Source organism: Eleginops maclovinus, chromosome 19 (genome assembly GCF_036324505.1).
Source record: "Eleginops maclovinus isolate JMC-PN-2008 ecotype Puerto Natales chromosome 19, JC_Emac_rtc_rv5, whole genome shotgun sequence".
Classification (NCBI taxonomy): domain Eukaryota; kingdom Metazoa; phylum Chordata; class Actinopteri; order Perciformes; family Eleginopidae; genus Eleginops; species Eleginops maclovinus.
In genome coordinates, this window is record NC_086367.1 from 17,318,620 (window position 1) to 17,343,540 (window position 24,921).

Genomic DNA, 24,921 nt, shown 5'->3' on the forward strand with positions numbered 1-24,921 from the left:
TGGAAACCAAAACCATAAACATAAATCACAGTGTGCTATTCCAGTGACTTTAGACAGTAAAATCAATATTTTATAACATGCAATACTTTCCCCAGCTACAAATCAGAGCAGGTGTCCCTTTATGGAGTTGGTCCATTGACACCTAATTTGTGGCACACTCAATAGCTTCCAGGAAAAGTGTTTGAGCTATTACATACAAAAGTGTTTATCTAAAAGGGATGTGTGCTGTGAAACAGAACATATTATACTGAACAGGACAGTGTAAAGAAAGCAGCACAGTCATTGTGTGTGTAAATACATGTGTATCCTATGTCTGTCTATGCAGGTATGTATACATGCAGACATAAATATAGTCTTAGTGTGTATATTTTCTATTATTCAAAAGATAACCTGTTCAATAGATTTGTTTCAATTTATTATATAACATTATCAATACGATAAAGATTATAAGCATTATAAGAACTTAAATATGCTGAGCGAAATAATATATAATTATATGAATTTGCTTTTTAAAAAGAGGAAGATGAGAGCGTTGTATTTAAATTCCTTTGCATGTAGGTATGTTGAGGGCTCCAACAATAATTGTACACTAGACACTGTTAAGTTTATCCATATATGTGAGACTTGATTTAAGAAAATGACACATATTCATTTACAAATGTCAATGAGGTTGACTGTATACATGTTATAGCCATGAACAAAAAAATCCTGCATGAAGAATAAGCCAAAGCTGTTTTGGTTCACAGAGTTAGTGATGTGGTAATATAGAAGAAGAGAAAATTGATTCCCACTCATTTGCAAAAAGGATCCTGGGGTTCCTGGGGTCCAACATTTTAATATGTTCCCTTGAATACATTGGTAAAACGTGTCCACCTTTTCCGCGGTTCTGATAAAAGAAGATGAAAGCTAAGAGAGACACTGTCCCAGGGTGTCGAGACATGGGTCTTGCTTTTTTCATTTACTGGCTCTGTAGCCTAAATTAAATTTGACAGCTGATCCTCCAGAGGGAGCAGTTCCAGAGTTTGATTTAACATTATATGAAAAGCAGCAACATTAATTATCCTGCTGGAATTGACCTTCACTTTGAAGTGCCCTCGCCCACAACACCTCACACATGTTGATGCATGCACACACACACAATCTCACACTAAAATCAGTTGTACCCCTATGAAGACAGGCCAAAACGTCCCCACTGGTAGAGATTCCTTCCAAAGCAAGCCACGCGCGCGCGCGCGCACACACACACACACACACACACACACACACACACACACACACACACACACACACACACACACACACACACACACACACACACACACACACACACACTACCCACAGGGCCTGTTCATCTGTCAACGAGGTGACATCTTAGATGAATTATGGGAGATGGTTGTCATCTTCTCCGGGGTCACACGAAATGGCGAGCCCGGTCTGTGGGCTCCCTCTCCTCGCACTTTACACGTCAGCCATTTTAGAGGTTGAAAGCCTCGACGGGGGACCAAAACGACCTCAATTAAACCTCCATTAATATTAATACATTTTGTCGTTTCACGTGAGTTGCCGCTAATTAAATGTGTCCCTGACTGTATAATAGGGGTCAGCGGGGGTCAGCTACATGAAGCTAATTCATCACATTACAGCCACCAAACACTGGGCTGGTCTGAGCTCAAATCATAAATACAGATTGAGATGAGGTTGTTTGATAAATTAAACTTACATAAACACTTACTTAGCAAATGTTTTTTAATTGTGATCGGTAATTGTTTTGGTAGTGAGTAACATTTACGCCTTTCAATTCTATGCTCTCTTCTGTCTGCAAAGACACAGGGATAATTTCTTTATGAGCTCCTGGGCCACAGCTACACACACACACACACACACACACACAAACATAATAAACCCACCATAATGGGATTGTGAAATTCCTCGGATTGGACTCCCACTGGTGTCAGTCGGGCTTCAGAGCTGAGTGCAGCCTGGGAGGTTTCTGGATTCTTCTGTTCAATCCTTTAATATCATGAGGGATGATTTGGTGTTGACCTGGGAGATTAGCCAAACCCGGACTGGAAGGTCAGGGAATGCCCTCGCATGTCCGATCTAATCGTATTTATTTTATTGCCAAAGGAAAAATGTGCTACTCCCACACTGGATTCTCTCGATGACCTGCACATTCACTTTTTGACAATGCAGAGTATTGATTCTCTGCAAATTGTTTGTGCATAGAGATTTACCCACATTGTATATTTAACGATGAAGGTCTAATCCATTGCCACTGCTGGAAATGACTCAACCAGAGACAGAGGACCAAAACTCCATGGTGACCAGCACCAGAGCCAAAAGGGCAATCCTCCAGAACTACAATAGCCTGGCACTGACGCATATGAGGGAGGCAGTCAGTATGAACTTATCTGCAGAATTCCACTCTAAAAATAAGCGATAATAATGCCAGAGCTTCTTTGTTTGTAAAGAAGCATGGGACCGGCAATGTGGAGTTGCAGCCAGTTTGACCTCCTAATAATGGACAGCAGCCAGAGCCCATTGAATCACTCAGAGCTGGATTCCCTCTGCAGGAGAAAGCACTTTCTCCCAAACACTCACATGCACATGTTCGCCTGGACAAAAGCCGCCCAGCCCTCTGCAGTAGCTGAGCCATTATTGTTTGTTTAGTCCAGCTGCACTTGAAATGACAGCAACCCAGAGCTATGGGAGGATTAAAGACTGCGTTCAGTCCAATACACCATGAACCAGCTGCCAGAGAGGCAGCACAACCTCCCCTGTCTCTCCTGCTCTCTCTCATTATGTCAGACACAAAATCATCCTTCTGTCTTACATAAAGGCCCTCTCTGATTCCTCATCTCCTTTACACTCTTGCTCTTGTCGGCGCTGTCTCCCCGCTCTGATCTCCCCTCAGCCAATTGCCTCTGCCTGTCACTATACAGGAAAATTGTTTTTCTGCCCGACCTCAAGGGGTCAAAGTTGAAGCTCAACCGCACCGCTGATGAGATGGGGAGGAAGCCTGCGCTCTGCTCCCTCTCCTTTGCGTGCATAACCAAGGACAGAGAATGATATTTATACCGGCCCGCGGTCTCTGTCCCCCTGCTCGCCTAACGCCTACCTACCACAGCAGAGGAAGGAGTGTGTGTGCATATACGTGTGTGAGGCTGGCCCAGAGTGTCTGCGGATTGAATTAGGTGGTAGATCACTGTTGACAGGGCTGAGGGTGTCATTAGAGGGGGGCAGGCTGCTTTATGGGGTCATGGTCCTGTGGTTAGTGTAGGCGAGTGGTAGAAAATATTCTCTGGCTATAGATTAGCCTGTAGATGGAAGTGCAGAAACCTGGAGGGCACACATAAGATCCCTAACAGAGTATTCTTTTAAAGGAAAATGTGGCAGCATTTCAAATTCAGTACCATGGATGAATTATTCATCTTAAAAAAGTCAAAGGGGAGAGGTTTGTCATGTTTAATAGAGTTAGAGAGCATTAATGATATGTAGTGACAAGAAAACACAGTCAGGTCTGTAAAAATGAAATATTTTAATTGGTGGCTTGATGATTCATTTTTGCAATCATAAGAAACAGACCCAGAATGATGCATACAGAAGGAGCCAGACACAGACTGCACACCAATCCGAAAAAACAAGTCTCTATCACACCGCTTTTTAACACATCTTTTTAAAAAAAAAACACAGAAAAAAACCAAAGGGGAAGATGTTAGCGACACCCGGGTTGCTTCTTTGTCACAAAGGAAACGCTGTTAAGACATCAGATATACATAGTGATGAGACATAACATTTTTTGAGTATAGCTTTACAGCATGAATTCCTGGAATAATTTCAGTGAAAGGTTTTAGTTTTTCTTTCGGGGTACAGGGAGTATTTGTGAGGACTGCTTCAAGGCTGGTGGTCACTCGAAACTGGAGCGCTGAAAATAAAACACTCTGAAGGCACAGAATTACTTTTGTGTTCTGTCTTCAGCCACTAATGCAGAGCCAGATATTGGTTTGGAGCCCAAACGCAAGACTGACTCTGAAAAAGAGGTTGTGGGCAAAATGCCTGGAGCCGCAGTGTTTTCAAGTCTCCAGTTTCAAGAACACAATGAAGGGGAAGTTAATACGAAACAAAACAAATGGACATCCCTCTTTATATTACCATTTGCATTACTTTGAAAGCTACACAAAAAGCAGCATATTGACCCTGGACACATCCCAATACCTTTCATCACACCCCCCCTCCTCCTCCTCCTCCTTCCCTCCATGACTCATGATTTTTAAAGGAGCTGTTTAAAGAGGAAGGATAATAGAGGATCCAGGGTGATGAGTTGAAGTTTATCAAGAAGGGTGGTGGGCGGCTAAATTGTTGGTTTTTCCTTTCTTCAGCCTAAAAGACAATCTATTGTTAGCAACAGGATGCCACATGTTATTTATCTTATACCAAGGAAGCATGCATCCTCCCATTGCCCCCCTGCATGACACCAAACTTGAACTACATTCAGTTTAATTAAATCACGCTGTGACACGTCTCTTCCCCACTTTTACATTCTCTTCTCCACCTTCCCTCTTATTGCTCAGGTTCACTGCTCTTAGTTGGGTTGGGTTCATGAACATTTGATGGAATATTAAATCAGTATTCACGTATCCAAATCCTTTTTAAATTCCTTATTGAACATTCTCAGGTCAAGAGTTTTAATGAGTTAAAACTCAAAGATCTGTCTGTATTTTGTTAGCAGAGATGGCAGAAACACAAGCTGCATCTCCAACCTGAAAACAAGACAAACAGGGTAAAAAAGAATGTGATACTATCAGCCAGAAGAGTAATCCTACTGTTGGTTTTGTCCATTAGCAGTGACGGAGTGTTTCTTTTCCATTACAAGTCAAATTTAAGCCTTTATTAAACCGTGGCAAACATTTTTTCTTTCAAAAGACTTCCCTTAGAAGATTTGCCCAGATGCTGGATAGAAAGGGAAAACGTCACATTTTGAGTTGCACCTTTTTTGTAGGGAATGCTACCAAAATGGGTCGGCAATGTTTGGCTTTACAAACGGCAAGTTGAAATTCCTGATGGGGTTACAGAATTTGGAGCCACTGGGCGAGCAGGTTTTCGTAACCCAACCCTACTTGTAGATTTTGCATTCAAGGGTAAAGACGTGTCACACTGGCAGATTTTTAACAAACATAAATTTGAACTTCAGATAGTTATAGAGATACAGTCCTCATGTTTAACTACGTCATGGGGAGAAAACAAGAAAAAAAGGGGGAAGGACAATGTTAAAAAAAAAGGGGTGAGGGGAGTATTATTGGCTTGCATCACTGCTATAGTCGAGGGACTTTGTTGCCCTGCCCTCCACCCAAAAAAAAAGCAAGATAATTGGTCATGGTACCAGTCATTCACAAGTCATCCCCTCTCAGTCAGGCACACTATTTACAAAGGCATACACATACGCCGATCAAAGGCATACTGTACATACTATTTACACACACGCACACACACACACACACACACACAGAAACACACTCATCCGCACAGACACACGAGTAGTCAGAGAAATCACTGTAGTATAATGCAGACGTAACATCCGGCAAAACAATTACGTTGACTATGATCCCAGTACATAGAGGCACTGCTACCTCGCCCTGTGCGTTCTTCAGGGTAAAACCAAGTAAAACACGGGGGTGCGCTAACGAACTGCAGGTCACCGCGGCTGTGTGTGCCCTTTCAGGAGGGTGGGAAGGAGGCTTGTTTGAGATGGCCAATTTTTTTTTACAAAGCAGCTCTTGGTAAGGAAAAGAAAAAGCCCAGAGAAAGTGTAAATGCCACCCACTGTATTAACGGCTCACATTGCCATGGTGACCACTAGTTCCACAACTCCCATCTTGAGCATTTGTCTGAGTTAAGGTTTCCAAAGCGCCTGACGCTCACACAGCACGGCTCCTGGCAACAACCTGCCGCAGACTCCTTCCTCTCCCTCCCCTCCCCCCCCCTTGATTTCTTCACACCTATGTGAGATCTGACTGTAATTGGCTGTCATTCTCTGCAGGACTGAGATCCCCCCAAAAAAGGGGGAAAGAAAGGAAGAAATAATGAACTTGTTAAGTGACAGGAGCTTTGGGAACCTTTAACAAAGAAACTCCCCCCCCCACCACCACCCCACCCCTAAGATGCAAGGCTTCAGTAATGGCTATGGTCCATTGTACATCAATCCGATCCATTAGCTTTGACTTATAAAACCAATAAAAATAAAGAAATAAAGGAATCACTTTTCTTTAGGCAGCAATATTGGTCTCAGTGTTATTACAATTCTGCTTTAAAAAGGCAAAAACAAGAAGGAAAAATACAAATAAAATCATCCTAATATGAGAATGTCATTATTTCATGACCAAAGCGTGTTCATGGATAAAATGGCTGATTTTTTTTATCAAGCAGAAAGCTTTATTACACATCTCAGTCCGACTTTTCTTCGCTTCCTTCTTCCTTTCAGGTTCAGTCTCTCATGTACTCCCACTGTTTTCTTTGTTCTGCTCAGCCATTGGCATACTTTGACACTTTCCCCAGTTCTTTTAAAACTGGAGCATCCGGGAAGTAGACTGGTCTTTTAGCGAGGGAGTTTTGTGGAAATTCACAGACTTTAATTTAATTTTCTCATGCTCCATATTAGGCCACAGAGAACAAGAGGAATACAGGAGGAGGATGAGGAGGCGGGAAGGATGGACGAGATACTCGGTTGTCAGCAACTTTTAAAAATATCTCTCCACCTCTCAGTCAGTAATGATGGCGGGAGAGACGGAGAAACTCAGACTGGGGGGACGAGACGGGCAAGCGGGTGCTAATAACAACTGGGCAAACCTCAATAATGTGAGCTGATGCAATTGACCAAGCCCAGGTCTCCATAGCAACCACTGTGACTCTCACTCCCGCATCCCAACTCTCCAGTAAAGTCAGTTAATTGGGTGTTTTGATGCAGGCGCCACTGTGTGTGTATGTGTGTGTGTGTATATTTGTGTGTGTGTATTTCACATTACATATGCATGTCTGTGTTCTCATTCTGCTGCTACCAGCGGTTGATGATCTGGTTCATGTAGTCCTCAGTGGGAAGCCTGCTGCCCGCCTCCTCCGTTCTGCCTCCCTCCTCGCCCTCCTCCCGCTCCCCTTCCCCGTCCTCCAGTGTCGACACCGAGCTCTGCCGGCCGTGGGAGGGCCACAGGCTGACGCCCAGGCCCAGGCCCTGGTGGCTCTGCTGCATGTGGTTCTTGATGCGCTGCTGCCGCCTCTCCTGCTGCCGGGTGTACTGGTAGCGCTGCTGGAACAGATCCCTGGCATAGTCGTACAGCTCCATGTCCAGCTCGTTCAGCTCCTCGATGCGCTGGACCTAATGGGAGGGAGCAGAGGAAGTGTGTTGGTTAGCACACAGGCAGAGAAGAACAAGAGAAGATGTAGAACAAATAAGTCATAAAAGAACATAAAGAAACGTGAGAGAAATGGTTAAGGTTGTTGTAAGAACTGCAACACATAAACTAAACTCTGGACAGATGATGGATTAGAAATGAAAGAAGCTTTTGAAACAAAATGCTCATGTGTTACGCTTTGTATCGTTTTGGCTTGACATGCAAAGTTTCCTGTCTCCCCACTAGACAATCTGGCCCATATTAATTAATCTTCCTAAAGAAAAAAACCACATCCAACTTGGCCAGTGACGTCCTCTTGGAGTGAAATCATTTCATTAAGTTTCATGTGACAGTTCCTGTGGAGGAAAGTGCCCTATGACCTGACATTTGTACAAAAGCTTTAATGGACTTTCGACACGAGAGCGGGAACTGAGAATAAAAAGTGTGTTGGCAATATGTGGAGCAAGATAACAGAAATGTTTTCAGAAATGTTTGATGTTGTAAAAAAAACAGCTGGATTTAATGGCTTTTATCATCTGCTGTGTGTGTGGGTGGGTGGGTGTGTGTGTGTGTGTGTGTGTGGATTCAACATGGAGGGGGAAATGTGTTTAATTAAGAGAATCCCTTTGAAAGCTGAGATGGAGTGCTGGATATCATTTGTGAGCAATGTGTGCGTCAACAAAGGGAAAGCGTGCATCAGTTTTAGAAAATTAGAGATGAGGGGACACCGGAACAAAGCCAGGAAGATGATGCTGAGCTCCTCTCGTCACAAAGACTTCATCGGAAAAACAGATTCAATCAGAAAACGGCTCTCTGGGAACTTGACGCCACAAAAGGTATGAATGGGCTTTCAGCGGCTTTGCAGAAGGTTGTAAAGTAAATATTCTTATCATCACCTGCTGATGCAATTATTTCCCCTTTTTTATAGAAATGATTAAATTCTGTCACAACTTCCTGCGGGGCTTTTGGATATAAGCTATTTTAAACCTAATTCTCACTCCAAATGCCACACAGCCTCCTCTCCCCTTCAGGATTTCACCATGTGACATTTTCCACATTTTGAGATAATATCCACCTTCTCACAGCCTCTGTCAGAGGGGCATATTTTATTTTCTCTCCTCCCAACTAGATTTGATGTATAAATCACCAGTCTGCTGTGTACTGGAGGAGTACCTTTTGAGTCTAAGAACTCCCCCTCTGGACCAATCAAAGTGTAAGAACTGGTTTGAAGCTGCTGATTTTCCTTTTTTTGACAGGGAAAATCATACCAACCCATTTCACAGCAACATAACACCACATATACTGTGCATAAGTACTTGGGCTGTTCAGTCTTCAGAAAACTACCTAACTGGTTTGAAACCTGTTTGGAGTGATGATCCAGCGAGGTTTGGAGCCATGTATTGTATTCGAGAAACTTATTATAGCTCGAGGGATATTATTTATAGCAACAAGTAAAAGCTTTGAAATATAGTGCCATAGAAAAAAAAGTTGCATAAAGAGAAATTCTCTTTAAATACCTACAAAAAAGTACCTTCTACAAAGTGACTTCCTGCAGCAGACATTCACTAACGTCTCTTCTAATCTGTCACTTAAAGTTGAATGTCACTTCCTGCCTGCAGAGCTTTCCGCAGCACTTACTGTAGTGTTGTCCAAGTCCACCCCCGCTGCCCGGGTGCTGTTGTACTGCATGAAAGGCCTGATGAAGCGTAACCTGAAGGTCCGTTCGAACAGGAACTGGGTTTTCCTCTGGTACTCGGTCAGACCAAAGAAGGCCATGTCTCTTAGGTTCTTCTTGGCTGACTCCAGGAGGAGCTGCGCCCTCTTCTTCTCTGGGACTGTGGACATGTTGTAGCAGCCGACGAGGCTCAGGTCCGCTAGCATACGGACCTTTAGACGGATGAATAGAAAGGAAAGGAGATTATGAAAATCAGAGGATGAACAACAGTGTTTTCAAATATGAGACGTCAACTCTGAGTGTGTTCTGGAGCCGTTGTGCTTCAGGGCAGGAGCAGGGATTGCATACTGATCTGGATTCACAAGAGTACACCAAAATGCCTTAAGTAAGTGTGTGTGTGTAGTGTGTGTGTGTGTGTGTGTGTGTGTGTGTGTGTGTGTGTGTGTGTGTGTGTGTGTGTGTGTGTGAGAGAGAGAGAGAGAGAGAGAGAGATTTATAAGTCATGGGAAACTGAATAATGACAGCCTCAGGCTCAGGTGAGATAAGCTGGCCAACACGTTACGGTGGAAGTCCGAGACAGCCATCAGATAGAATTTGAGTTTGAGGAAAACTCCCGAGTGTGTGTGTGCGTGCGACGTGCGTGCGTAAGCTAGAGAGATAAGGCAAATGTCGGCAACTCATCTTATATCTTTCATATGTTCTTGAATAAAATACAAAACGGATCAATATTTCTTCACTATTTTGTTATGAAATCAATAGTTGGTCAATCTTAAGAGATTAAATAGATGCACACGTTTTCAAGAAAATGTATACTTTTTATTTTATTGATCTGCAGAATTGTATTGGGCTGATTTAATAGAAGCTGCACATGTTTCTTTGATGATTAAACAGACTTGAGAGAGGCTGGTTAGCTAGGTGGCTATGATAAATGGCATCGTCCTGAACACATCAGCTGCTCTTTTCAGTGTTTGCAGTAAAGCAGAAGTGGCAAACAGAAGCCAAAAAACAAAGTGGTGTGGCTGAGGATTTGTGGCCTTCTCTGTAGCATTCTTTTACACACACCCATTCAAAGGACTGTTAAAGTGACAACCCTTCCGTCTTTGGCCGCTTATAGAGTGTCTTATTAGTGACAAATATATAGCTGGGGGTGTGGTTGTATCGGACGTTAGCTTCTCCTTGTACCTGTCTGTTGTTGGCCAGGTTGTAGGGACAGTCCATGAACTGCTGCAGGGTGCAGCCCGACCAATCAGAGCCCTCGTAGCAGGAGGGCAGCTCCTCGGGCGTGGGGGTCCGTCCATCGCACATGTGCAGCGAGGTCTTCCACGTGGCGCCCCGCTGCACATGCCGCCACTCGCTGAGGTATCGAGACACCGGGTCCCTCAGTAGAGTGATGTAGTAGAATTTCCTGTTGGGAGGAGGGGGGGTCAACATTAATAAATTGCCTTATGTGCACAAAATCTTTCTTTGATACAAGCTTGATCAATCAATAAGCAAGTGAGAAAAATAATAAAGACCAGCAGTATCAACCGTTAAAAACAAGCGTTCATTTTATTGTGTTTTTTGGCTTATTGTTTCCTTTGGGAATGATTCATGTCTCTGCTGCTCAGAGCAAGTGAACATGAGTTAAAAGCTAAAGCGCAATGATAGAGAAACGGCATTACATGTAGTTCCCCAGCGGGCCATGTGGTGGCACTGTTTACAATGCTTTCCTGCAGCAGTTCAGTCTGATTCACTGAACTCAGTGAGAGGAAGGCTCCAGACTGAGCTGCCATACCTAATACCATATTATTAGCATTTACAGGAAACGGCTCTGAGATGCACAATGGAAATCTGGTCAGCTGACAGGAAGTCAAGCTTCATATGAGGAAGCGGAGGAGGTGATGGAGAAAATGCATTTGTCAGGTGAGTGTTGGGCCACACAGTGCAGGAGAGGAAACTGCCGGCACATCTCGCTCTGAAACACACATCTCCACGATGCAAACATCCTTATCCCTCTGACACACACATCCTTCCTCTTGCACAAAGTATTAGGTCGGCCTATTGAGAGATGACTCATCCCGCATCTGTGATATGGATGGGACCTTTTCTGTGGTGTGTGTCTGCTTGGTGTGTGTGTGTAACGTAATGGTGCATAGCACAGTTCAATGTCTCTCCAGAGGGGACACTCCCACCAGAGTGAGGACCTTTCCAGGCCTTCACACTCCAGCTAATTACTGCAGTCTAATCAATCAACACATCCTCATTAACCACGCACACATGCAACTTGTGTGTGTGTGTGTGTGTGTGTGTGTGTGTGTGTGTGTGTGTGTGTGTGTGTGTGTGTGTGTGTGTGTGTGTGTGTGTTTATGTGTAGCTATGTGCCTGCAGTGTGTCTCGCCTTGATGGTATGGATCTGTCTGGGAAACAGACACACGCTGCCGGTGGAAAACACACACAGGCACGCTGTGCTGCTCTCCTGGGCTTGCATCACATCAGAGGAATGTTTGCAGAGAGAATTGTGTGTGCTGACAGGACTCCATGAAATCAGCCGGTCCACACAAGCCTCCTCACATATACACACAGACTCTCTGCTTCCATCGCTAAATCTTTGGCTTCACACTACAAAGCTTGCCCAGTGAGAGAGGAGGGGTTGCCGGGTGGATACAAAGCCCCAAGTGTCACACAAACAGCAGCAGTGTCTGGATATTAAAACAAAGTGGCTAAAGCCCCACCAAATTCAGTCAGTGGCGACAGGGAGATCCAGGACAACAAAACAACGAACCCCTAAATCTAGCAACAGCTGAGAGATGCACAATAAAAACTTTAATCCAGCAGCGACAAGCAAACAGAGAAACAATAAAGCGATCCAACCCCAAAACAAAATTTCATCTGGGAGACTCGATGCAACAAAACAACCACACCCTGAATCTATCTGCAGCACCGAGCGATCCCTGCGAATGAAAACAAATCTAGAAGCAGCAGGGGGATCACGGACAATGAAACGACTAAACCCTAAATCCAGTGGCAGCTGGAAGATCCCAGGGAATGAACCGAACAGACCCTGAATCTTGGGACAGCGGGGGATAGATAGAAACAAAGTATCAAAACTCTAAATCTCATCAACCTAAACCCAAAATCTCATCCCGGATCTAATCAGGAGCAGAGGAGGACGGAGGCACAGTCCCACTGCAGCCTGCGGGAGACCCGGGTACATTATGGAGATTCCTATGATGACATTATCAGGATTCCTAACACTCCCCAGAGTTCGGTGTGTGTGTATGTGTGTGCATGAGTATGTGTGTGTTTAGAGTAAGACTACGCCTATTAAATCAGTGATGACATTTTACCCCTCTTGGCTTCTATACTACTGAAAAACACATAGTACTGTTTGGCCCTCGCTACAGAGAGGAGAGAACGAGGGAGAGGGTGAATAACAAGAAAGAGAGGAAAAAAGAAAGGGGGAGGAAGACAGAGGGAGAGAAGAGGGGGCGGAAGAGAATTTCAATTAGTTTTCTAATACTGTGAAAGCAGTGAGGGCCCCGAGCCCAAGTGATTTATCAAAGTTATGGCTCCAGCTATAATGAAGGCTCAGGCATATTACCAAGGAAAATAAATAAATAAATAACATGCACGCAGAACAACACAGTCACACACACACACACACACACACACACACACACGATGGTAAACGGGATGTCGTGTCTGCTGGGTCAGGCAGACTGCAGGACTGGTGCCGTGGAGACTTTCTCGCCTTAAAGCCTAATGATGTCTGCCCCTGTACTCGGATCCCGAGGTAATGATGTTTCAACCCACACACACATTTATTCACTCACCAGTAAGTCCACTCCCTTTAACACACTCCATCACACACACACGCTCCCTGCCTCTGTGGGGACAGCACTTTCCCCCCCCCCCCCTTCACAGGTGTTATTGCTTTTAGTTGAAACACACGTGCGCTTGTCCAATTAACTTCAAATGCCAAAACACCGCGCACAATGTCTGACTGTCGAGATTTTTTAGCACATCATCCTCCGGCTGAGTGCGGGATTTTTTAGCAGTCTGGGAGCATCAGCTTGACGGGGCCCTTTTGCAGAATACGTGTGATATTAAATTTCCACTGTATGCCTTTTTTGTTATCAAATGGAAAAATACTCCCTCGCTAAAACACTCCAAGTGCATTTATCAGGTGTCAAACATGTCAACTAATCGGGGAGATTTAAAGCAGGCTGATAAAAAGCGAGTGTTTGGCAGGGGGAGGTGTGATAAAGCTATTACCACTGTGGGATTCGGACGGAACAAGGATATTTCTGTCCTTCATATCTCACTTTCTCTCTCAGTTCTGTCTATTTTTTTTATTAAGATCACTATTACTGCATTAATAAACTGAGGCTGTAGGATTGGGATGGAGTGAACTAGCTGTAGAAGCAAAGAAAGCAAGAAGAGGAGAAAACAGATCTTGCATTCACGCTCTCTTTTGCATATTTGTGTGGCTTTCTGACCCATGTCTCTAACCCTCTCCAGTGCACATCTGCTTGTTTACACGCTCTGTAAATCAGGGAGAAAGAAACACTTGTAAAGTTTCCATGTTGCCAAGTAAACAATTACTGATAGAAACACTGGATAGTTGTAATTCATAACCATTTTGGGTATGATAATGGTCATCAGCAGCTTCAAACCCAAAATCAGCAGCTTCTGAGGGTTTCTCCTGTGAGTTTCCTGTGCATTATCAAGAGGAAACACACAGCGCCTGGGCCTGTTATGGTCCCTCAGAGGCCGGGGTAAATGAACCCTTTGCCTGTTTCCTGTGGGTCACAAATCACCACTTGTACAACCTCCACCTTCTCTTTAACCTCTCTTCCCTTTCTGTTTAAATCTTTCCCTTTCTGTCGCTTTTCTTCTCTCAGCCCATCTCTTATTCTTCGCCTCCCCCTCAAGGTGTGCCTGATTACAACGTGTTCTCCCCTTCAGGAGTTGGTTTTGTTAACATCTCAAACCCTAGAGTAATGTCCTGGAGGGTGTACCACACATTGAGGAATGGTGAGGTCTGAATTGTTTTTAGTTTTAGTTAGTGTTCTTGAAAAGGTTAAAAGCAGGAGAATGATTACTGAGGGTAAGGTCTACAATTTCACATGCTTGGTTTACCAATTCCAGTTAAGGTTTCATGCAAATTAAAAGTGTTTCTTTATATTACAGGGAGGCAACAGGATCACAACAAATGCTGGCGGTGGTTTGAGGTTTTAAACAAAAGATACCAAGTCTTTTATTTATTTTTCTCAAGGGAGTGTGAAAAAAGTTAGGAAGCCTCGTTTAAATATTGGGTTAAGCTCATAGTGTGATTTATGCACCCAGACACACAACCACGGTGACGCCAACAGCGCCTCACTGTGTAGCGCGGACATGATTTATTAATAGTTCATGGATGTTTGTGGAAACCAGATCCACTCAACAACACGGCTCTGTCCCACCTCTAAAAATGGACCTGAACTCAAAACAGCTTAAGAGTAAAAAAGCAGGGATAAAATAAATCACGCCACAGACGTAAGGAGACCTTAAAAGGAGTGCAGGTTCAAAGACAAACGGATGCACAGAGCGGGCGTCAGAATTAAAGCACGCTCAGCAGAAAAGATAACTGTATCAAACAGAGAGAATATACCGTTTAAGGTTCGAGGCCAGATGTTGGGTTTTTCATGGCCTGGTTTTACGCCTACAATCCATCGATGTGGATATTTACATGAGTTTTCCATTTCTGATGAGGCTGGGTTAGTGTTGTTTGTATTGATACATCACGAGATGAAAGGATTTGTTTAAAAAAGAACATTAATTTGTTCTTAAATGTCATGATTGCTGCTTTTAAACGGAATATCTTTGAGTTGTTGGTCGGAGACAAGAAGCAGTTAATGAGGTCATCTTCAGCTTTGCGTAATTGTGATGGCCATTTCCTTCAACTTATGGGCACTAAATAGACGAAACAGTTAGACGATTCATCAAAATGATTTGCAATTGAATCCATTTTGACAAAATAAACATTACTGTAATTATAAAATGGATTATTTGTTTGCTGTTTCCATTGATAGCTCCTGGGATCTGCGCATTGGTTGAATCAGGTGAAGTAAAATAATATACCAACGTGAAGGTGCAGTTTTTCTCTATATTACTTATTGATTCCTGAAAACACACTTTGTTAAACCTACTGCACTTTGGACCACAGTATCAACACATGTGTATATGGATTTGTCACAATGGTGGACTTGAGCTAGCGCAGTTGTGTCGCACTTTTTGATTTGTTCAGCCATGAAACAGGGCTTGTTTGGAGCCCATTGTTTTCACCCACTGTTATCACAGTTTGAAGAAACAGTGAACCAGTCAGAGCATGAGGGATAATGGCTATGACACCTTGTGTAATAGCCCTGTGCCTCCCCTCTCTCTGCTTTCAGAGGAATGGTCCCATGGAATGCACTGGCTGAAAATGCAGATGATATCAAGCATGTCAGTGTGTGTGTGTGAAAGAGCGTGAGTGTGTCTTTAGAGAAGCGAGAGTGTAAAGCGACGTGTCAGGACTTGAATTTAAATAGACTTCCACTGAGTCCTTCCTGCTCCCTTTTCCCTTTTACACACATCATCATTTGGACACTCACACACCCGCACCCACTCAGCTCTAAAACAATGGTCAGGTTGGAGATGTATTTGCCTCATGCATTATCAACCAGCAGACATGTCTGTGAGCTGACAGGCTTCAGGGTACAGAGGGTGATGCCTGGCCTCCATCTCGATCCCACTGTGGCACCAAATCAACGGTGACCTCTCGCTACTAAACCTCGCCCTCCCTCCCACTCCTGTTCTCCTCTGCTCATCATTCGTCATCTCATCCCGTGTGTCCGGTGTGTCTTCTGTGCAATAATGACGCATTGAGACGGACAGAAATAGACCCTCCGGTTCAGACAAGCTCTCGAGGCGTCTTCTCTGCGAGCCCTGGCTCTCTCTCACTCTCTGCACCGCGCTCTCTGTTAGCGGATCAATAACAGCCTCAGGACTCAGACAGCCTGCCTTGGTAGATTGAACTTTAAACACAGAAGACGTACAAGAGACAAAGTGAAAAAACAGAGAGTTGCAGAGGAAAAAAGTGGCGACAGCGTTGGAAAAGAGGGGACACGGAGGGGCCGCGCTGTAAAGAAGGCGACATCCAGGAGATTGTGGTTTAATATGAAGAAAAAAAGGTGGAAATTCTTTGTTCTCTCTCAGCAAAGATCGAGCCAAGAAGTTATCGTTTCTGTATATTTTCCATTGCAAGTGTTCACATGTTCTATATATCATAACATCCTGACAGAGGTTTGCTGGCTTTTGGATGTAATGTGATATGTGCTGTGTGCTGATGTGGTGGAGCAGCGGGACTGGGACCAGGGGGCCTATGTTAGTTAGAAATTGATATATCAAATATAAAAACGGCATCATAGTTTCCAGCAACCAAAAGTGAACTTGTTATGCCCGACTTTAAGACTTTGAAAGCAACGCATTTGAAGACGCTAAAACTTAACCTCAATCATGAAAATAGTTTAACATTCAAATTACGCATACAACAGACATGACCTCCCATTGGTTTCAGATAATAGTGGAATTTGGGATTGTTTTCTATATTGACATTTTGATGAATTGATTATTGAAAAAAAAGGGACACATAAATCAATGAATTAAATAATAACTAGCAGCTCTTCATTATCTCAATTGTCATTTAACAAATGTAGATTATAAATAGCAACTGCCAACATTTACTATGTGAAATGTGTCTTCATCTTTAAATATTGTTTTAACGGATTAAGGTTTTTCTAGTTCATTTTAATGAAGAAATATTGCTTTTCCCTGGACAGAATTGATTATGATTTATTGCTTCTAAAATCCTTTTTATTCATTTATTAATCAGCATATTATCGACTTAATCTGCACATTGTTTTCATGCTTAGTACTAGATTTTCTAAAGCATATCATCACGAGCGTAAATGTCTTGTTTCCCAATAACCTTGAGATCACTATCATTTGCGACTTTGAACAGCTGCTAATTCTTACATTTGTGAAGCCGGGAACAAGACTATATTTGGACAGAGATACTGTCAGTATTTAAACCGCTTCAAGTGGATGGTTGTTGATTAAGACCCAGAGAGGAGGGTCCTTAGGGTGGCTGTTTACAGTAGGATTCCAGCCCCGGTCCTAAAGAGACACTGAGAATGATTTTCATACGAGTTCTTCTCTGGATGCGAGGTGCTCTTATCAAAAAATGCAAGTTGGCAATGCAAATGAAAGTTGCCGTGCGACTTAACTTAGCTTATGCCATGACTCTGGCTCGCTGCATTTCAGCACTGACAAAAACCGGCATCCTTTCCGTGATTACCAGACAAAGCAAGAAGCAAACAACGAGATGAATGCCTGGGATGAAGTGTAGCCCACGGCTCCAGTTGGACGTTACAGTACAGGAATGGACAAAAACAAAGAGAGGGCAGGGGGAGAGAGGGCAGGGGGGAGAGAGGGGAGGGAATCCCCTGAGTGCAAAACTATGTTCAGAAGGAATGTACTGCCGCCTGTTCTCTCATGTAACTTGACTGGCAACAGCCCAGAGAGTTGTCTGACACAGGCAGCGTGGGAGGGAGGGATGTGTAGAAAATAAGATGGATTTGGTGGGAAGGAGATTGGTGGAGAACAGGAAATATTGCACAAGTAACCAGGGATCATTTTTCATGTCTTCTGAATTTAAAGTTATGTATCCCCGGCAGCATTGGGTGATATGACGACTTGTGATGCACTGCCAGGAGATATACATTTTTCATATGTCATAGATTTTGCAGTGAAATTTCATACCGTGGTCCTATCCGTGTTAATGTTTTTGAATGAGCCGCATCAGGCCGTCGTAAATTAGGGCTGCATTTCAGTGAACAGGAGTGCACCGTGGCTATATTGGATTTTTATTGGATTTCTTTTTCCATTTCTGCATCAATGTGAAAAAGTACTTTAATTTCTAAGTTATTTAATTTGCTGGATTGACAGAAAATAGACACACGTGTCCAGTATTTTATCGAGGGTTTCAATTCTCATTTACTTCCATTACAGATTCATTTGAAAATGTTTGATTACAAAAAAAAAAGTTTAAATGATTCAGATTTTTTTTCCTGTTGATTATTCTGGTTTCAATACATTGAGTGTCTAATAATTAAAGTTTTTTTAATTCTATTATTGAATTTCATTTATGTTTTAGTATCAATATATGATCAAATACCTAAAAGTCCGATATTGCTTTGCTGAATAAGGCCAGAACAGACATTCTCGTCTTATATTTTATCCATATACATTGAGAATGTCAAAAACCTTTCACCAATGTTTCCAACACCTAATCTATGAAATAAAAACCACTCACTTCCTGGATTAATGCCCCTCGTGTGATTTGAACGGTGCAGTGGATTGGCTTAACAATAGAAAAAGAAAAATGAAAAGCGCAAAAATCGCAGTTTATCTTTGGCCTTCGCCCAGAACAAGACAAATAACTACACATTGTTTGCCAAGTTTGCCTTTGGGTTGTAGCTGCGTCCCAAAGTAATAAAGAAGTGATTAACTGATTTTTGTACATAAGGACCACAATAAGAGTGTTAATACTACGTGTGAAAAAAGAACTCTCAGCAACTTTAAACAACACTGAGACAAAGAGAGTGAAAATGTATGCAAAAAAAAATCCAATAAAACAATCTGCTGTAGCTCCCTGCGGCTGAAACAAATAATGATGATTTAAGGTGTGAACACAGTTGTAAGAGAAATACAGTAATCACAACCCCTTTTCATAATTATGCAGCTATAAAAGGAGAAGACACGTGAGCCAGAAAACGAGCGGCATCGATGTGGAGCGTTAGGTTGTTCAAGGTAACACAAATCAACCTGATACCCGTGTGTGTGTGTGTGTGTGTGTGTGTGTGTGTGTGTGTGTGTGTGTGTGTGTGTGTGTGTGTGTGGGTGTGTACAAATTCGGCTCCACCCTGCGTCATATTCATATGCCTTCTGGTGCTGAGGTCAAAGCAATCACTTTGCTAATATGCTGACATATGGACGTGCTGCACTCCCATTACCACACCCAATCCCCCCCCCCCACACACACACACACACACCTGCAAAGTATGACATAATCCTTGCTGTATGAATACTGTGATGTCAGTTTATTGATGTGTCCCAATAGTTCACTTCACAGAATAAAAATAAATGACCAAGAATGAGGAACGACGACGAAGAAAAACAAGAAGTGGAGGAGAAGAAGAGGAAGAAGAAGAAGAAGAAGAAGAAGAAGAAGAAGAAGAAGAAGAAGAAGAAGAAGAAGGAGACATGACTCAGAGTTTGGGGGCAATTAAAAGGCTGGGTAACGAGGCTAATGAGGAGACAGGTGGCCCCATTACAGAAGCAGTCGCACACACTCATTAACACACTCTTACAGACAAAACCTTCCCCTCTGGCTGGGATTAATATGTGCACTAGTGTGTGTTTGTGTGTGTGTGTGTGTGTGTGTGTGTGTGACCCCCAGTGTTTCCCCGGTAATCAGTCGTCACATACGAGACCGGAGGCAACAGGGTGTTCCTGTGTGTGTGCTTTGTGATTGTGTGTGTGTGACTGGAGGCGAGAGTGTGAAATTGGAGTGATAAGGCAGTTAACATTCAAACCTCCGAGGGCAGGTCCTGTGCAACCGACACCGACACACAGACACACAGACACACTTAGATGCTTGTTCCCTTCACTCTGCCTCTCCGAGTGTTACATCCGTATATGTATGTGCAAAAAATGTTTGTTTGTGTGAATCAACAAGATAATGAGATATTGCTGAGCCAGCAGAGGTGAAGAATAGTATATGTGAAAAAGAAAAAGAAAAAGACAGGAGGCAGAAGCAAGACTTTGAAAAAGAAAAGAAAACATCTTTCTCTATTCCAAGGTAGTGTCAAGTGTTTGCCCAGGAAAGGTAAAAAACAGGGGCTGATGTGGCTGTAATTACCCAGACAGGGAGAGGCATGGTCGGTGATGCTTACCCAGAGAGCTTAGCAGATGCAAAAACAAACAAACAAAACAGCAGTCACATGAGGATAGCTCTGCGTCTCTGGGTATCCTTGAAAAGCAATAAAAAGAAAAATCCCTGAGGGAGGTAAAAAAAAAACATTCTGAGGTAACCAAGACACAAAGCAGCACAAACAGTGCAGTTGGGAAGAAGCCAGATAGGGAGAGAAACAAATAACAAAGAAAGACAGCGAGGTGGTGGAGAGGTAACGGCAAGGTGGAGAGGCAGGGGGAGCAAGGGAGGAGCGGCTAGAAACAGCCCGGTGACATTTGGGGGATACGTCTGCATATCAATGGAAAGCTTGTATGGGGAGTGGTGGTTATCATGTGTTGAGAGGGGGAGACAGTTGGGAGGCCAGGCCCGGAGGAAAGCCCGGGGCTGGATTTACACTCTCCGGTCCAGGAACCGCAACCTCACCCTGGGGAATAGGACGGGGACAATTGGGCTCTTTAAGAATGGAGGGAAATGTGTGAAGGGAGAAGAGAGGGGGGGGGGGGGTGCATATGAGTGATGTGTGTATGTGTGTGTCTGGGTAAGGGGTCCTCCAAGCCCAATTAAGCCTGACTGCATGTCGGAGGGCTGTGCCAAACATGCCCCACCTGTTTAGAGAGGGCCAAGGGGCTAATGAGCGCTGCCTTGAGGGAGGAGTGACATGCGAGCCAAAGAGAGGAAAAACGGGAAAGAAAATTCCAGGGAATTAAAGAATAACGATGACATTCTCCAGTTTTTGTCCACCTGCCTTCCCCCTCGTTACGCAGCTGCAACTTTGAGACACAACGTCAGAGGGATTTCACAGCTAAAATGAGCCTTTGTTATCATATGCAATCATACGGTATAGGCTAGATACATGTGACAGGGCGGTACACACACACACACACACACACACACACACACACACACACACACACACACACACACACACACACACACACACACACACACACACACACACACACACACACACACACACACACACACACACACACACACACACACACACACACACACACACACACACACACACACACACACACACACACACACACACACACACACACACACACACACACACACACACACACACACACACACACACACACACACACACACACACACACACACACACACACACACACACACACACACACACACACCAATCAGTAAGACAAAAACAAGCAAATTAAAACCTGAAGCCGGTGGAGATGCATGGGAGCAGGAAGTAGGGGGTAAATGAATTAATAAGAGATAACTATTGTGCAACATGAGCAACAAAACAACAGTTTCTCAGGACAGAACGCCTCTGTGCTGCATGGTGTGTGTGTGTGCGTGTGTGTGATTTTGGGTGAAAGAAGCCCATTGTCTAGCGTGTGTAACTCAAGCTCACAGTCCCAGCTTTTCCTCATATAAGCTGCGAGGCTGTGGCATCCTTCCTTTAGTCCTTCGCTAACTGCGTTCAACCAGACTTAATTTCTTCTAAAAGGATCCGATTTGCACAGATGAAAAGTCTATACCATTCTCATATCGGTTAGCTGAATATAACACAGCCTGTTAGCTAAGCTTTAAGACAGGAAAGGGGGGGGGGGGAGCTCGCATCGCTCTGTACAGAGAACACTAAATCTACACCCCTAGAACTCACTAATGAACATGTTACATCTACTTTGTCTTATCCATAAAACTGAAGCGTAAAAATGAAAAGGTGCGGTTTTAGGAAGGGGTTACATGTCTCGCCATTACTGGGAGGTTTCAGGTGCTTCGGGAAGCTTTTACTCTTAGCCATGAGGTATTTTGTGTTGACTAGTAAGCTCTCGAGGTGCTGGTAGGCGGAGTTTGTCACCTTTTGATAGAGCCAGGTTTCCCCTTGTTTCCAGTCTTTATGCTAAGCTAACCAGCTGCTTGTTGGATATTCACCGTATGAAATTGTCTTTCAATCATCTCACTGACGCAATGCAAACCAACATTCACCTAAGATGTCCAACGGTTCCTTTAATTATCTACTGACCAATAGCTTCAAACAAACTAACATTTACACATTAAGGTTGTTCAGAGCAGTGAGGGGAAATTAATTGCTTATTTGATCTTTTCACACTACATCAGACAAAACACATATACGCCAGCACTACACAGACACACACACAATCAACCGGCAGCTGCTAACCCCGAGATTAAGGCCAGTGTGACAGACGTGATTTCAGGCTACATCTGTGACAGAGAGAGAAAGAGAGCAGAACAAACTCCAGAACAAGCGCAGAGGAACATGCAGCGAACATGCACTGAGCAGCAAATTGTTACTGGCTAGTGAAGAGGAAAAAAGAAGAGGAAGAAGGAAAGCGGTGGAACACCACGCACCATCTGTTGGGTGCATATTGACTGCGCATTCAAAAGGCCATTAATTCCACATGAAATCCAACCTAGAAATGCTCTTATCAAACATCGTTTTAGTAAAAATGAGAGATTTTTGAGGGATGGATCCAAAGTCTCTGCCATTATTTGATGATTGTATTAGGCTGAAAAGAAGAAAGGGATTAAAATAAAACAAATGTTATGTTTGTATTTGATGCAAGTAGGCTTATAGTGAAAGAACCTGGCCTTTGGTCATCGCTTAAATTGAATTAGATCTCCATTTAGCCCGCCACGAACAGCTCTGCTCCGCCTGTGCAGTGTTCTCCTCTCCGCTCAGCTTTCTCTTCCCTCTCTCGTCTCTTCTTCTGTCCTTCTTAAACCATTACGAATGACATCGAAAATAATTGAAAAGCCCGCTCAGTCACCCACAAAACTTCAGACCTGCTTTTAAAGAAAGGCATGTGAAAAGGGCGGGAGAGAGATAGAAGAAGAGGCTGAGAAAGAGAAGTGAAGAGGAGAGATTTTTTGGGGCGAGCCGCTCATTGATATGACAATTTGATTTTCAAGGCTCTCGTGTGAAGCTGCTTAAGAGGGCATCCCTCTATTATAACGCCTGTGACATCTAGCCTCTCCAGCTCTTCCGCCCCCACTCTGTGTGTGTGTGTGTGGGAAATGGTAAGCTGGTGCATGTGTGTTTCTAAGTACATGTGTTTTTCTCAGTGGATGTGTGTGTCCATCCCAGGAAAACTCCCCAGAGTTTCCAATCCCGGATCACATGCTGGGGAATGTGCAGTCGGAGCAGCTGTCGGCCTGGCAACGCTCCCTGCCAACCAAGCGGGATAGAAACTTACGAAGCATCAACACCCCGACATTTACCACAGCAGAGGACAGGGTGCATGCAGGGTGTGTGTGTGTGTGTCAGCTCCAATAACCATTCAGGTTGTCAGTAACTATTAGGCATTTAGCTTAAGACCCCACCCAGAATGATTTAGTCAGAATGCAAGGAGGATACATGTAAATGTCGGCATTAAATCAGAGCTAAATTAATTTTAGCCTGGCAGCGTCTATCGGCATCTACAGTGCCTTTCACAATGTGTGCTACCTGGTTGGATTTGGCATGAAATCTGCTCGTTTGCCTTATAAAACGAGACTGGCCTAACGCTGCTTTTCCTCCAGCTCAAACTGAGCCCGAGCTCTGGGATTTTCTCGCAATGAAATGGAAAAATAACAAGCGAATGGCTGATGGAAAAAATATACATCACAGCTGACATGTTTATCCTCGCCACTAAATAGAAAGTAAACAGAGGCCAGGGGTCAAAGCCAGAGCGCTCCTTTGAAGACACGCAAGAAATACTAAAATAAAGTCAATAAATATTTCCTTTAATGGTCATGTATAATACACTAGTCCTCAGCATGGAAATAAAAGGTGTTTTCTTTTTGGGGGGGGGGAAAGGTCAGATGAATTTAGGAGCCTGGAAAAGGGTCTAGCATGTTTATCTGAGGTAATGGAAGTCAGATGTTATAGACACGAAAGACGTGCAGGAACATGTGGCCTCATTTGAAAAACAAAGAAGTGTAAGGGAATAATAAGGAAACAATTCTCAAAGTCATAGTTACTTCTGTTAATGACAACAACAAAAACAACAACAACATTGTACTAATCAAGTGCCACCACGGGGAACATGGCAGGACCGAGAATAAGAACTCTTAATGGGTTAGAAATAAAAGCCGTCAGGATTTAACCTTCCTGTTTTCCTCGGGTCCAATTTGACCCGGTCTCAAATGTTTTTATGTCGGGATAAAGGTTTAATGTATGTCATTAGCATAACAAAGAACATGGTTGGTTGTATACTAGGTTTCTTGTTGGTCTTCTGGGGTCTATTTATAAAATCTCTAAACAAACAAAAGTGTCTTTAACTCAGAATCAGCTTTTATTTTGAGTAAATTAGGACTTTTAAGTCAAGCGTGTTCAGTATAAAGTGGTATAGCCGATTATTTAAACCATACACTTCATAAACAGTCAAACAGGGAGGACAACAGTTGATAGGAAGACAACACGAGGGTTAAACAAACCCCAAGGTTGGCCAAATTAAAACCTTTCCTAAATGTTCGCTCAAAATTCACCGCCTGATTGTTGGGTGTGGTTTCTACTTCCAATTTTGAAAAACATCACAAGTTCCTTGTGCAATGAACAAAATACATTGTGCAACAACACCATCGTCAACATTATAAACATTTCAAACCCTAATCCCAAAGGAAGTGGTATGTTCGACATCATCTGTGTCATCAGTTAAGGTTTAAATGATGCAACCACAGCATTTTCACAACCTGCTGTTTAGTTTGCGAAGAGACCATTTTCCTGGCAGACTTTGTAACTGCTGTTGAGAAGAAAAGCCAAAGTGTTCCAGTAAGCCACGACAGTTAGCATTTATCAGGAACTGGACAATCTAAATGGAAAGCAGGTATTGACAGTATTAATC

At 43.4% G+C, this 24,921-nt stretch overlaps 1 protein-coding gene across 1 annotated transcript in view; it reads right to left on the reverse strand.

Annotated features, from left to right (window-relative positions):
• Positions 1-3,519: 3,519 nt before the first annotated feature.
• The window catches only part of hs6st1a (heparan sulfate 6-O-sulfotransferase 1a), a 52,598-nt gene continuing 31,196 nt past the window's right edge, over positions 3,520-24,921 (reverse strand). Inside the window, exons 2-4 of the mRNA XM_063909053.1 lie at positions 10,240-10,462; positions 9,021-9,269; positions 3,520-7,366 (exon numbers count right to left, since the gene is read on the reverse strand). Of these exons, the coding sequence (XP_063765123.1) occupies positions 7,049-7,366; positions 9,021-9,269; positions 10,240-10,462 (790 nt within the window). The 3' untranslated portion in view covers positions 3,520-7,048. The remainder of the gene's footprint in view (positions 7,367-9,020; positions 9,270-10,239; positions 10,463-24,921) is intronic.